The sequence below is a fragment of the Metopolophium dirhodum genome, chromosome 1 (assembly GCF_019925205.1).
Source record: "Metopolophium dirhodum isolate CAU chromosome 1, ASM1992520v1, whole genome shotgun sequence".
NCBI classification, from domain to species: domain Eukaryota; kingdom Metazoa; phylum Arthropoda; class Insecta; order Hemiptera; family Aphididae; genus Metopolophium; species Metopolophium dirhodum.
Window position 1 is genome coordinate 62308990 of NC_083560.1, and position 16787 is coordinate 62325776.

The following is a 16787-nucleotide window of genomic DNA, read 5'->3' on the forward strand; positions in this document are numbered from 1 at the left end:
ATGAAATTATAAATAATGTATTTTTTTATCGTATTCTTGTATTATTAATTATTACATATGATTAGAAATGATTATTGAATACACACAAAATAGATCGATAATGAATGACTTATCAACCATGGTTTACGAATTTCTATGTTAATATTTATAAATTAGGTATATTATACGGTATTATATTGTAGGTTATTTTATAATTATCACTTATCAATTGAGTCCCCATCGGCTATTATTTATTTATTATTTATTAGTATTCAATATTATAAACCAATTAATAGAACGAATGTTCTCTTGCTGTAATTTTATGACTATACATTTTATTTTTTCATATGAATAAAATATTTTAAGAAAATATATATGTCGTACAATTTTAAATCCGTAAATGTAAATAAATAACGAAATTTAGATAACTGGATCATTAATAAGTATGAAGAAAAAGAAGAAGAATCTCGTACATAATGTGTCAATAAATACAATGAGAATTTACATGCAATATTCATATTGCTTTTCTATAATAGTCACTGTCTATAAATATTATAATATTATGTTATATATAAATATATGGGTAAGATTATATATAATTATATAGCGTACACAAAATATAAAGGATTTATAAAATGGAAACGTGTTAAAAAAAAACAAAATATCTTTGACCATTCGAAATAGTAGTAAACCTGAGTGTTACGTATTATACAGCGATATAACAGATAGAGTGGAGAATTGAAATTTGTATAATTTTGCCTATATTATTGGTTTGGACTTTGAGGGCAATATTACGTGTTTTGTAGATCAAAGACGAAATGTTATACAAGGTATTGGCACAATAATAGTTGAGAGAAGAATAGAATTACTAAAAAGGTCTATTAATAAATGATATGTTGTCATATAAATCCCGGGGGTATTGCCCGCGGGTCTTGGTTGGAGGGTGAGACCGAGTGTAGTATATTATTATAGGTCCACGTCGGGGAATGCATAAAATCATTACGGAAGTCCCCTGTGGTGACATGGTCGTCTAGAGACTAAAAATGAGGGCTTGGACAATAATTGGATTTATGGGTTGTAATATATTATGTTTCAAGGATAAGTGCATGTTACTTGCGCGCAATGTAATCTAAATGGGAAATGAATAGATGTCTAAACAGTGTATGAACCAGTAAAACAAAAAAAATCACTATAGTATGGTATTTAGGGTTCTAAATTTGAAATATTTCATTTGAAATTTTTCAATTGAAAATTTCACTGTTCTTGAAATATTTCAATGAAATTATGAAAAATATTTTTCTTCTTTTAAACATGTTCGGCTATAGATGATTAGAAACAATAAATTGATTTCACACTTAAAATTAAAGAAAAACATATTATTTTTGTTGATTTATTATTTCATATTTGTATATTCCATATTTTATAGTGCTGAAAAATATTCCTTTATGAGAAATATTATGAAAATTAAAACAATTTTTTTACATGAGTTTTAAAATATTAATGTATATCAGCGATCCAAAAGATAATGGTTTGAAATAAAGTTGAAGTCAATTCCAACAATGAATGAAATAATAGTTTATTTTCAGTAATTATAAAGTGTACAAAAGTCGTATAATATGTGTGTATATGTGGCTGAGTGATGTGAAAGTGCTCTGCGCGCATTATTTAATACTTAGACCATATAGTTTGTTATAACTATTATAGATTTGTAAAACAACTTATAAATTATATGTAAATATGTTACATATTTTCTTTGTTTCATACAATAAACCAACTTTTAAAAATATTCACTTAGAAGTAGACGACTATAAACTTTTAGGTATACCTAATAAACATTTTATTTTTATTTTTCATCAAAATGAAATATTTCAAGAAAATAAATTTTATGAAATTTTAAAACCCTAATGGTATTAGTATGTACTGTTTTTGACTAGTTATTTCGTACCCAACAAATAATTATCCGGTTTGTAAATACACCATTTAAATAGAAAAATAAAATAAAATAAAACTATATTATAATGAACCCAATTTTTCCTACGAACCAACAACAATAAGTTTCACACATTTGTATGAACAATATGCAAGGGGTTTTGTCTTGATTGGAAAATTTGTACTTTGTTTTATTTTTTTTAATTTTCTACAAACAGTAGACATGTTAACAAAGCCAATAGTTTATGAACGCATTCGCCGAGAGTGAGTATAAACGGTGAAAACGGAGAGCAGATGTTGACAAAAAAAAAAAAATAATAATAATAATAATAAAAAAACGTTTACAAACAATAGAACAAAAGAATAAGGTAATTGAAAAAAAAATTGGCCCAATAGTAAAATGAATAAAATGTCTGAGTGCACTGCTCGATTTCGGCATATTGTTCATCGTTCACTCCCCCTTCCCTACCGACGATCTACATCACAATTATTTGCCGTGTTAAATCATCAAATCGTTTGTCTATAGTGTTTAGGGGAGCAAAATATTATATAGTACGTATCGTATACTATACTCGGATATCCTGATCATCACCCAATTGCACGTGTTTGGGTCCAACAACTTTTTTTAGGTTTTTTTTTCAAAAAATAAATTATCACACGGGTTGCTAAAACGCCTATTATAAACGATTATAGATTGTTCGTGGAGACCCGTCAAAAGCAGCAGAGTTTATTTTACTGCCAAGGATTCCGTGCGCGTTTGGCGTCGTGCACGTTCTGCGATTATTGTGTGTAACCGTCCGAAACGATTGAGCACGCGTAATTCGTTAGATTTGCATTCGGCAAATAAAATACTTATAAAACAATACGGTCGCGTTTTTTTTTCGAATAAATTCTGCACCAGTCAAAACAAATACATATTGTATAGATTATACCTGGAGACCGAAATCCGGAACCGGCTATTACATTTAACCCAATAATATTGCAGTATAATATATAAATTACTATACGGTATATACCATGGTACCATGTATAATAATTACACAGCCGTCAATTGGTAATGGACTCAAATGTGATATAAACTGTGCATACTGCAGACACACACGTAGAATTTTCGCCGGACAATTTGACAATACCTGCCACGCAAAACATACAAACGCAAAAAGTCAGCACAAATATTGTTTTGTTTGCCTATATAAAGCAGATACCATGATTATCTTTTTAAATTCTCTGTTATGTATTTCACTATAATATTATGAACTAATTTTATTTTTTCAAATTAAAAAAAAATAATAAAAATTTTATCTGATGTGTTAATTTTTGAGGTAAATTATAAAGTACTCAACGTAAATAACATACTATGATTTGATTGCTTTCTATTATTATTATTATTAACTTTTATTAGATGCATGTAAAACACTGCATGCAAATCTGGTTTTTAAAACACTTTTGATTGTAAAACCATTTATCTAAGTCAAGTAGTTGGCTTTTGAAATTTTCTTGAAGCAGGGCTTACTTATTTGAAAAGTAATTTTTTCTTATAGTTTAAGCAATTTCAAATTTTACTTTAAAAAAAATATTTCAATTTTAACAAGTACCAATTTAAAATTCCTGATAAAAAATTTAAAAAAATTGTTTGTTTTAAAATGCTTTTTTACCACTAGATTAATTTTAAGCAACAAAAATATTAAGATTTCAAAAAATTGAGTAAACTAAACTAAATGACTTAAATAAACGTTTTCATAACCGTAATTTTTCTGAATAATTTTCAAAAAAGAGAAATAAAAAATGTTATATGATGCTTGTGGTGCAAGCGTTTGTTGATTATATAAAATAAGACAACTAAAAAATATTGATTACATTAAAAGTTATTTTATTTGTCAGGTATTTCTGTTGCATTCTATATATTTTATCATAGCGTATTATATATTATGTTATATTTTTACTTTATTGAGTGACCATATTAAGAAATATTAATAAAGCAGAATATTTTTCAGATTATTTTGATGTATTGAAATTTAATTTTAAACGAGTAGTTTATTAGTTGTATCTGTGGAAGTATTTTAAGTATAGATAAGCGGATTGAAGTGGCCTAGGGATACTCCACAAAAATGTTGCTCCATTACACCGATCATTCGAACTACTAGTTTGAAATTCAATTTTTATGTATAAAAGTACTCTGAAAATGTTCTATTTATTTATAATATTATGTTTAGTATGAAATTAAAATGAATTTTGTCATTCAACAATAAAAAGTAAAAAACAATATAATTAATGGAATAGTAATCAATATAATATTATATAAATGAAAATTTTACCTGCCTGATAGTTTTCAAAATAATGAGTTTCTTTCAATTAACAAATTATTATGTTCAGTATAAAAATACCTAAATATTAATTATATATTTATATAATATATTAAACTCAAAAGTTTCTTAGAAAGGGAAAGCCAGAATGTCTAGGATCTTATATTGTTCAAATCCCACAGAAATGTAATGCATTGAAAAGTTTTAAATGTTACTTAAAATACCGATTTGAAGAAATTAATCCTACCTCCAACCTATAGTAAAATACTTATCGATTTAAATCATGAAAGTAATTTTGTTGATTACAAAAAGGTATACAATACTATGGAATAGCATATATCTTCCTACTGTTTATTGCTATGTGCACTCATTGTTTTCAAAGTTTTATCAAGTGTATTACACAATTCAGATAGATTTTCCGGATCAAGACATTTTTTTATATCACTTTAACTCTAAAATATTAATAGTAATAAATTGATCTTAGGACAAAAAAAATAATGACAACGATTATATAAAAACATATTTTACCGAAAAAAAATAATGCAAAAATTAGAAAAATGTAAGAAAATATAATCTTATTACTTAATGTATTATATAATATTAAATTTGTTAGGTACTTATTGATTATTTTTAAAGGTGAATAACTAGTCATTCTACTACTGATATTTTTAGAAATATTGCTCGTATATTATTTTACTAGATCCAACAAGATTCAACTAGCTACCAGAAACCACATTTAAAGTAGAAAATTGTTCAGAATCTGAAATTGACTTGAGTTATTTGTGTTAATTCAACATTATGAACGTTAAGTTAAAGTTTAATAAATCAACAAATAATATATTTAAAATTTTAAGTTTAAAGTTAATTATTATACTATATTTGTTAACACACTTCCTTTAATGGTTTGTCCTAAATCAATAAATATGTATGTATATTCCTTTAAAATCATTGTACTCAGCATGATAAAACTAAAAAATGAATCGACTAATTATTATAGTGATAAAAGATCGTCAACGCGCTATTTTTTGTATCTCTCTGGCACACGTAAGACGTAGACAAACACATTCACGTTTCCATCGTCTATCATGTTTTTTTAGTACCGAGTTTACGGAGTAAAGTCATCTATTACAACAAATATTAATTATTATATTTTTGAAGGTTTGAACTATCAATTAGTTAAAATACTGTCTCAAAACCATTTAATATCCATATCAATTTATAAAAAAAATTGAATTTTTAAATAATAATAATTATTCAAGTAATAATAAAATATAAATCCGATATGACAAACCCTCAAAAATATTACTGTCTATAATGTTTGTAATATATAGGTTATTTTATTATTGTGCTTGGGTATGAGAGAAAAAAGAAGTATTGCACTAACATCCCTCTTAAATTAAGTTGTTATATTCTAATAGATATGCATAAACATGATTAAAACTTACAAACACTATTATTAAAAACACTTAAAAACGTACTAAAGACAATGGTTAGTAATAGGCTTATCGGATATCTCTCTAGTCAAAGATTAAATAACGGGCTGACTGAAGATTTTGGTATTACCTCACATCTAATTTATCTTGTAAATAAGTGAAATTCTTTCGATAAGTTGAAAAATCTATATGCTGACGACATACCACTTTCACATAAATCCAAATATCTATGTCAGGGGTCGGCAAGTAATTTCTATTGGAGTCCTAAAGATTAAATTAATAAATCAATGAGGTCCAGTGAAAAAAATCTTATTCAAATCTTTATATTTTAAAAACAGCAGTATAAAAATAAAAATAATTATTTAGTTATTAAAATTAATTTATATTAAAAATTACAATATTAGGAGTATATATATAAAAAAAAATATCTATTACAGTAAATCATTTAATGCGCAAAATTGCATTTCTTTTCCTTAGCCAGCTTTTTGAAATCGGGAACTCGTGGAGAACAGCTTATGCGCAATGTATCCTCAAGGTGAGAGTCTGTTAATTTTGTCCGATATTTATTTTTCAAAAAATTAATTTTTGAAAATGATGCCTCACCAATGTATGTCAAACCAAACATCGTAGCCAAGTCGATTGCCAGTTGCTTTAAGTTTGAATACTTGTCGATGGCATCCTTAGCCCAGAATTCTTCAGTTGACGCACTTCTGTACTGCTTCAAGGAAACATCTTCCTGTAGGTCTATTATTTTCATTTGAAGTTTTGACTTTGAAAGATTAAATCATTTTTCAGCTACATCAGTTCATTCTCCGTCTGTGAGAACGTCATAAGGAGTTTTTAAGAATTGTGATAGTTTTCCTATTTCAGAAAAGTCTTTGAATCTAGCATCGAATTCCTTCATAAGATCTGACAAAAAACTTAAAAATGTTTCGATGTTTACAATTGCAGAATAATTTTCGCAATCAAATATTGTGGGAAACTGAATGAATTTTTTTTTGCTCAATGTCTTGTTCAAATATATTTAGTTTGCGACGGAAAGCAGACACACTTTGTAATAAATTACATATTAATTTCACTTCTCCTTGTAATTCGACACTAAGTGTATTTAAATAATTCAAAATGTCATTTAAGAAAGCCATTGCAACTATATTTTGATTGTTTTCTAAGAACTCCGAATGCTTCTTTGCTTCTTCAGTATCTACATATTTTAGGAATGTTTTTACTTCTTCTTAATGTTTTAAAAACGTTCAACTACTCGACCTTTACTGAGCCAACGAACATGATTGTGTTGTAGTAAATCTGAATAAGCAGAATCACATTGACTCAGAAACTCTTTGAACTGTCTGTGTTGGAGAGAAGAACGCGACCTGATAAAATGTATTAACTTGATCAAACCGTCCATAACGTATTTCAGTGTAGCACTGAGTTTACTACAAAGCGATGTTTGGTGAATTATGCATTGATAAGTTAATATCCCGGAATTATTATCCCGGATTCTTTTTAGCAATCCTTTTTCTTTTCCCATCATCGCTGGAGCTCCATCAGTGGAAATTGACACAATTTTATCATAACTCAAATTCGATTTTTTCATGAAGTCATAAAAACTCTTAAATAAATCTTCTCCGCGAGTCTTGCCTTCAAATGTCAATATTGCTAGTAACTCTTCTCTAAATACTTTATTTTCAATGTCAAAGAATCGCACGAAAATTGACATTTGTTCAGAATCAACTAAGTCACAAGATTCATCAAGCTCAATGCAATAGCACGGTGACTTATGTAGAAGTTCAAATAAGCTGTTTCTGTTTTCGGCTGCCAACATTTCTGTCCTTCTTGTGTTGCTCCTTGCCAACAAAGGAATATCTTGGATAGAGGTAAGGATTTTTTTATTTTCTTGAAAAAGTGTAGTGGCCACTTCCAACATACACTCGTTTACTATTTCGGAATCAGAAAATGGTTTTTGGTGCTTATTAAGAACCCAGTACACACGCAACGCTGCCAACTCTTTCAGGCAATACAAAACAATATAGCTCAGTCCACTCGTTCATGAAGTACAATGTGTGACAGTGTCCAAAGCTTTGCCTTCCGCCAGTTGCCGATCCCTGATCTGTATAATATTTGCGAACACATACTGAGGTTAACAATAAGAGTAATGATTCAAGGATTAGATACTGATACATAACACAATAAAAACTGAAATGTAGTAACAACATAATTACTGATTATCGATTAAATGTCAGATATACCAGACAATCATAATGACACAAATAAATCCACAATATTAAGGTGTTACGTAAGATGGAGCGCTAACGTACGATTGTACGTGAGTCTAAATATAAACATTGTTATCTATGTCTGATAATTTCTTATATCCCTATGTAGCTGATCACAGTTTTATACATTATATTATAATTCTATCATAACATTATTTTACCAAAGACTTGTAAAGATGCCCTTAATCTGAGATGCGACCAATACATTACCAACTGTTTGACGATATAGAGTTTCTTCACTTAAATTGTCTGATTCTTCAGGTTGATCAAGTACGAGGCTTGTCAATCGGAATTGAAAGTTCCTTTGCATCTTTTGATATTGAAAGTGTCGTTATCGCATTGAATAACTGAAAAACTTTTGTTGAAGAAAATTTATTATCGTGGTTGGTATCGCGAATACTTCCCTAATGCCGATCGTGACATCTCTTATGTTACCCTCACAGCGAGTGTCCGTCTGTGCAGCGGGGATCCGGACGCTGACGCTGACATCGGACCTAGTCATCATCCAACCATTTGTCTTCACTCACTTTTCCACATCAACAATACTACGAGCACTTCGACTATTATACTAAAACACTTCATTATGTACAACCAATTACAAGTGCATTCTATGCATACTGACCATCTTTTGTTAAACAAATAAAATTGAATTGTTTTGAATGCATTCGTATTGTGCTATTAAGTGTTTCTTTTTTTTTGCTCTGAAACAACTGTACCATTGGCATAGTTGGTGGCCAAACTTGAAACCCCGTAAAGCCAAAATAATAATATCGCCATTTTTGTTTTAACATTATATGCTTCCGGGGTCGTTTCCATGAAATAAAAAGTCGCGAGTAGCAGATAAATGAGTACGGGCTATGCACCACGTTGGAACATTGTTTTTGAAGGATTAATCCATAAGCTAGTTACATAACTCTGAGAAAACGCTAAGACGTAGGCTACAATAATGCAGTTCTAATCTGGTATATCAAAAAAATCAATTACATAACAAAAGAACAAAGTGGATTTCGCAAATACCATTCAACAATGAACAAACTAATAAAAATATACTCCGAAATACACAATGCACTAGAAGAAAAACAAGTATTATAGGAGTCGTGAGCCTCGATCTAAAAAAAGTGTATGACACCACATGGGGATATAGAATAACGGAAAAATTTAAAAATATTGTAAGCAACGGATATATGTTAACGTTTATCAAAAACTTTCTTAGCAAAAAAACATTTCTGGTTAAAATAGGTGGAACACTTTCAAGCCTTTTCATACAAAAAAATGGCATACCTCAAGGCTCAAACATATCTATTACACTATTCCATATAGCAATAAATTACATCACATCTACCATAAAAAAAAACAATCCAATAATTGGAATAATAATAATAATAATACTATTTGAATAATTATTCACTTTGTTCGCAGACAACACAAATATTATATTCAGAAGCAAAAAATAAAAAAACAGTCCAATACTTTCAGCAAAACACATTAAACGATATAACCAAATGGTCAAAAGAAACAGGTTTCACTTTATCAAACGAAATATCTCAATCAATATTCTTTACAAAAAACTAACTTTCAATCAAACTAAAATTACTAGAAAACCAAATACAAAACAAAAAATAAATTAAAATACTTGGAGTAATTTTTGACACAGAAATGAAATAGATACCACAGTTGAAAAAATTAAAAAATTAAAGCTACTTAACATACTCAAGACCCTATCAGATTCCACACGGGGAGCAGATTCTCAAATTTTAATACAGATATATAAATTGCTTATTTTATCAAAATTAGATTATTTATCAATACTGTACACAACAGCAAAAAATCAGCATTAAAAATAATAGAACCTATACATAATACCAGCTTACAATAGGTGCATTTAAGTCATGTCCCATCAAAAGCATATATTGCATATCCAGCAAACCCCCACCGCACATTAGAAGAATATACACATGCCTATCATACGCCGCACGAGCTGCACGAATCGATTCAGACCCAAACCAAATAGAACATATAAAACAATTAGCAATAAAAATAAAATCAATTTGAACATCATAATACCCAAAATCAGCATAACAATGAGAGAAACGGATAAACAAGGATCAATGATCCATATATTACGCACATTAGGGAAAAACAAAATATAATGATAGTTAACATCTATATTATTGAGGATGACACAATGACACAGCACATTGCCGGCAGAGACTTCAGCGGAATAATGTCTACGTACTTCACGATGAAAAACATATTTTGCTGTTGTCCACGCAGGTAGAGTTCTGTTTAGAAGTATGGTCATGAAGTTGAGTTTGAGTGACGAAGAAATCAACAAGTACATGAGAAACGGAACGTTCGGACAAAATCGTCGTCACCATGCTTGATCCGCAAGACTGAACAATTTACGTGTGACAATTGATTATTGATAAACCGATTGTTGAAAAATCGTGTAATCGATAATTAATTCCCAATACACCAGACAAAAAAACGAAAGATACCGACAAAAAATGGAATCAAAAAGAGGAGAATTGGGTAGTAATCCAAATGGAACCAACGACAAATTTCAACATAGATTGGATGAAAAAACAACTTCTTGCAAGGGAACAACCACCATGAACCATCCAATGATAATTTAATATAGATTATAGATAAATAAAATGAAATTCAATTAAATTAATACTGTAATAAAACTATAATATGGAATACTCTATTTATATGGAATCATTGAAGTTATGTAATTCATACCTATACCGTATTACAATCAAAAATTACTTTTGTCCTAATAAGTATTATTATATAATGCAAATTAACAGTGAAATACAATATATTGATACGTACACATTCACCTCAAAATGTTAGGATAATATGTACTTGTGTTGGTTGTGTTTTTCTACAATTATTATTCAATATGTTATCTTCGCCTCTGTTAGCTAAATATTTAAACACCATTGCATACACAGAAGATACAGTGGTAAGTTAATATTATTCAATTTAGTTGTCACGTGAAACAAAATCTTCTATTAATGATGAAGTTATTTATATTTATATTAAGTTATTTATCATGAAGTTGAAATACATAATGTGGTGCAGGTGGATAGCCTATCCCAGTTGTATTTGTGCACAAACCGAGGTAAATCTACTTCCCCATGATCTGAGGAATTACCGAAATCTCAAACATAAGTACATACAGCCATGCATTTTATATTTGTTAAATAAAGAGTAGGTATTATATTTGAGTAATACGGCTATATAATTACTACTGCTGCTGTCGTAAGTCCCAAAAAAAAAATAAATAAGGTAAAACAAAAAAAAATTAACGTGAAATTCGGTTGTGTAGATGAATATGCCGTATATCTGAAATATTACTCCAAAAGTATAATATAAGCAAAAATCAAATAACTAAAATGCTGTAAATTGTAGAAAAATTCGTGGGTAATTGATAATAACGCCGTAAAATCACTTTACTAAGCACTAACGCCATAAGTGGTATTGAAGATACGGTATTTTATCATAGTCCATAGTACAAATCATAATTGGCGGCATTTTGGCTTAGTAACACGGACTGGTTTACTTATCGCAAAGCAAGTCGACTACCTATCGGAACCATTTATTTGTAATAAACTTAATCCATATTTCATTAGTTTTATACAGTGCAGTTTTTGCAGTTTTCACTCTTATTATGATTTGTGAATTCTTTAAAAATTATCATAACTATAATTAAAATGTATAAACAATTGTATATCAGAAATTGTTACTTTGACGAGATAGTCTATACAGTATAAATGTAAAAGCTTTAATGTGTAACAAAGGTAAGAGGGGGTGAAGAAATCAATTAATGCGTAAGTGGTTGTGATCATCAAGTGAATAACACACGTTTAGCGTGTAAATAATATATGGTATGTACATTTCGTATTACTGCAGATAATTGCTCGTATTTTGTTACTGGGTATCTGGGTCATCTAGGTCCATGGATCAAAATGATAGAGGGTCATGATTAACTGATCAGTCCTTCGATGGACGGAAAAAAATACAAGAGTGACAAGGATAGACTAAGATACATTTCTAGAATTGTTGGGATGGTCTTGAGTGAGAGCTTAAATATTTAAATTGCCTAACATATTAAATATTTTTATTATATAATTGATTTTTTCGTAACAAATAATATATTTATTCAAACATAACAACTGATGAATAAAAATAAACTTTAGCCGTGAATAAATTAATATAAACTTGGTTAATATGCTACCTTCCGCACGGGTCACTTAGTTTTTCAGGTTTAAATATTAAAATGAATAATATTATTACTGTGGTAAGTACGAGGAAATTAGCGTTCCAGGAACTCTCACGCATTTAAGTGTGTATGTATTAATATTTTATGCATGATCTAACACATTCAACGGAATTTCCCGATAACTATAAAGTTCAGCTACCGAATCTTTATTTAATTTAGAGATTAAAAAAAAACCCATATGTGAATAACTACTAATAATATTACATTTGAATACCTATTAATCAAAGAACATTTATAAAACATAATAACTGTAATTTATTTTACATAGTTGTTCACAAAACAAATAGCCGTAATCAATCGATAATTAAATAAAATAATAATGACTTTTTGTTATAATATCATGTACTAAAACAATATCGATCGGTAAACAAATCTATTTAAAATAATTTTAGGTTCTAATCGAAGCGATGAATGTATTGATTTTACAATGATGTGTGTTTTTTTTTTGTGTGTTTGTCATCACCTTTTAAGACAGTAAAAGTGCTTGGATTTCCTTCAACAGTAATTTTTCTGATAGAAAAGTGGGTCTAGTTGGTACTTTGGGGGGTAAAAAATAGTATCACAGTAGTTTTTATACGCGACGTGAAAAACAAAAGAAAAATTAAGGAAAAACGGGAATTTTTACGCAAAATCTGTTTTTGAGAAAATCGATTTTGGTTTTTGGTGAAACTCGAAGACAAATAACCGTAGGTACATGAAATGTTGACTGAATATTTATATAAGCATTTTCTATACACCATAACATTTAAAAAATATTTTGACTTATTTTGAGCTGTTTATGGACATTTTCAGTTTCCTTTTTATTTAGTTTTTTTTTCTATAAATATCAATTAAATTTTATCTGTTGGATAAAAAAGCTTGAAATTTTAATAGAAGGCTACTTGGTTATTGTTTCAAAGACAGATGAAAAAAATTAAAAATCCTTAGTCACAGTTTTTATTTATAAGCATTTAAAGTTCAAATATTGACAAAATACGGAGAAATCTCGAAAATTAGCAAATAATTTTGAGTTGAGAATTCATAAAAATTTTTCTTTTTAAATCTAAGATTTTAAAATGTAATACAAGATTATCCATAAGTTTGTCAACCTTTATCAAAAAAAAAATGTCTACAAGAAAGTCAAATTAAATTTTTATGAGCGTTTGAAATTCATATTTTTACAACATTTGGTATTCACGATTTTCTTATCTTGTTGTAATTGAAAAACGTATGACTGTAGATACTTGAAAATTTCACTGAATGTTTGTATTAGCATTTTCTATACACAATAAAATTTTGAAAATAATTATACTCTTTTTCAGCGGTTTACGGACATTGTCAGTTTTCAATTTTTTTAGTTTATTTTCTATAATTATCGATAAAATTTTATTTGTTGGGTAAAAAAGCGTGAAAATTTAATATGAGGCTCCTGATATATCGTTCTAATAGCAGTTGAAAAATATAAAAAATACATAAGCACAATTTTTTTTTTATAAGCATTTAAAGTTCAAATATTGACAAAATTTATCAAATTTATAATATAATAATTATTTTGTAATTACTTTCTTTTATATCATGTAACAAAATATTTTCACTAACATTATATTTAAATATCTATGTTGGAATTATAAACAAAACACCCTATATAATGTAGTGTTTAAGTAATATATTCACACTGTAGTTCAGCAGACACTGACTATACATTTTTATAATACTACAGCAAATATGTCATGTGTAGTGTAGCCGGGTATACATAGTTAGTTGTTGATTTATATTACGCCTCGTAACACTATTCTACATCGTTTCATTATACTTATTATTATATTAATATCTTATTATCTCCTTTAACTTCGGTATATCTGTGTACTTCAACAGGTTATGGGCTCAGTAGTAAGGTCTTTATAATAAAGTCATCAGTAGTTAGTAAAATAATTATTGATTAACGAATTGCGTGTTTTGTGTACAGATAGTGTTCAGCAATAATAATTCGCGAAGTAAGTGCAGTGTAGTGTGTGTGCATTTTCTTAATGTGCAGATATTGTACATTCACGTTTATTTTAAATATGGAAAACGAACAATATAAAATCAACAAACTCAAAGATGCATCAAATTGGAACATGTGAAAATTTCAAATTAAGATAATCATGAATGCAGCTGAAATATTTGATGTAGTAACAGGAAAATCAAAGAAACCAATTTTAGCAAAAATCGGTAATGAAACTGAAAATGAAGCGAGAAAAAGGCATATCGTTGATTTTTCAATATGGAAAAGGGCAGATAATAAGGCTCAAAAATGTATCGTCACATCGTTAGAAGAACAACCTCTACAATACATTATGAACTGTGACACAGCAAATGGTATGTGGGACAAACTACTTAGTGTGTACGAACAGATGTCGGACACAAGCATAACAATAGTACAACAAAAGTTCCATTGTTATTCAATGGATCCAAAAGAAAATATAGCAGGTCATATTTAAAAATTATAAAATCTAAGTAGATAACTAAAACAATTGGGAGAACCTATCTCAGAATCAATGTTAATTACAAAAATTTTGATGACATTACCTGATAGCTATAGGCATTTCTACAGTGTATGGGACTCAACGAATAGTGCAAATAGAACACTAAAACAGTTAACCACTCGATTGATGGTGTAAGAAACACGACAAGTGCAAGGACAGGAGGTCCATGACGATGGTCCTGAAAGTAGTGATTTGACTGCAAACAAAGTCGAGTATAATAAAAGTCAAAAATACGTGAGGAAAAATGGTAATTCAAAACCAGGAAAATGCAATCACTGTAAAAAACCAGGACACTGGAAAAGGGACTGCAGGATATTCTAAAAGGAACAAGATGAAAAGAAAACAACTTCCAGTTTGGCGCTTATTGGTGTACAAAGAAAAATTGAAGAAATCGACGACTCAGGCAAATGGTATGTGGACTCAGGTGCGAGCGACCACATTACTAATCGAAAAGAGTGGTTCGTCGATTATAAACATTTTGATGTTCATTCGCCTGTACGTATTAGAGATGGTAAGCACATTATGGCAGTCGGGAAAGGTAACATAAATATTCATACTTATGTTGACAATAAGTGGATAAAAGGCTACTTAGAAAATGTTTTATATGAACCTGATCTAAAGGTAAATTTATTTTCTTGTGGGGCATGCCTTGATAAAGGAACTACAATGGTAACAGACAGTAAAGGTTGTACATTTAAAATTAATAATCGTGTAATTGCAGTCGGTGTTCGTGAGAATAAATTGTTTACAATGCTAATCAAAACCAATATTTCACAGAAAATTGGACACTGTGCTAACGTTGCAGTTAAGAAATTAACATTAGAACACTGGCACCATATACTATTTCATCAGAATGTCAAACATGTTCATGAGTATTTAAAACACAATGAAATACTATTTACAAGGATAGTTATTCTGTGAACCATGCATCTATGGCAAACAGCATAAGGAGACGTTCACTCAGAGTAAAACAATAACTACTGAACCAGGGAAAATAATACACAGCGACGTATGTGGACCCATGGAAGAGAAATCATTAGGAGGTAAAAGATATTTCATTATCTTTAAAGATGATTATTCTAAATATACTTATGTCTATTTTATAAAACATAAATCTGAGGTTAAAGAAAAACTTAATTGTTTTCTGAGTATGGTTAAAACTCAAACAAAAAACGTTATTAAAACTATTAGAAGTGACTGTGGATTAGAGTATAAGAATTCCGAAGTTCAGTCAATTCTAAATCATCTTAGTATAAAGCATAAAACAAGTGTACCTCATACTCCTGAACAAAATGGAAGAGCTAAACGTTCAATGAGGACTATTTGTGAGGCGGCCAGAACAATGATATATGTCAAAAATTTTCCAAAATCACTGTGGGCAGAAGCAGTCAATACAGTAGTGTTCTCATTAAATTATACTGGTAATTCAGGGAAAGTATGTAAAACTCTATACGAGTTATGGTTTGATAAACTTCCTAAAATAGAAAAGTTCGTAGAATTTGGAATAAATGCATATAGTTTAGTTCCAAAACAACGACGAAAAAAGTGGGATGCAAAAAGCCGAAAAGGATACTTTGTTGGATATTCAGAAAATTTAAAAGGGTATCGTATTTGGTATAAAGAAAATAACGAGGTGTCACTTAGTAGATACGTCATTTTCAAGGATGAAAGTGTTATAAATGACCAACTTGTAGAATGTTCTAATAATTTAAATGATAGTAATAACATTTATGTTCTTAGCTTACACAAGGACGGCTCATTAGAACACAGCAATAAATCAAAAGGAGATGAAGTCATGGAAAATGAATTTGGATCAATAAGTGTAGCTGACAATGAAAAACAAGGACATGAACAAGGAAATAGGTCAAATTTCAACGTGTACAACTTGCGAGACAGAAGTAATATTAATAAACCATTACGTTATGATAATTCAGCCTTTTTCGTAGTCGAATCTGATCCAGTGAATTTCAAGGAAGCTGTGGAGTTACAAAATTCAGAAAAATGGATAGAAGCCATGACCAATGAAATGGAATCTCTTGAACAAAACGGAGCATGGTCTCTCGTAAAGTTACCTA

General features: G+C 29.2%; 1 protein-coding gene across 1 annotated transcript; it reads right to left on the bottom strand.

Moving 5' to 3' along the window:
• Positions 1-6884: 6884 nt before the first annotated feature.
• On the bottom strand, positions 6885-8227 carry LOC132940674 (general transcription factor II-I repeat domain-containing protein 2B-like). The gene is made up of 2 exons (XM_061008383.1): positions 8128-8227; positions 6885-7648 (listed from the first exon to the last, which is right to left on the bottom strand). Exons 1-2 carry the CDS (start codon positions 8225-8227, stop codon positions 6885-6887), a joined length of 864 nt encoding a protein of 287 aa, XP_060864366.1.
• Positions 8228-16787: the final 8560 nt, after the last annotated feature.

What these genes read in the sequence shown, in the direction of transcription:
- LOC132940674 (XM_061008383.1), bottom strand. Translation starts at nt 8,227, where the DNA reads ATGCAAAGGAACTTTCAATTCCGATTGACAAGCCTCGTACTTGATCAA. An exon ending in TCTATATCGTCAAACAGTTG is followed by an intron (nt 7,649 to 8,127) that starts GTAATGTATTGG and finishes ATTGCCTGAAAG; the next exon opens with AGTTGGCAGCGTTGCGTGTG.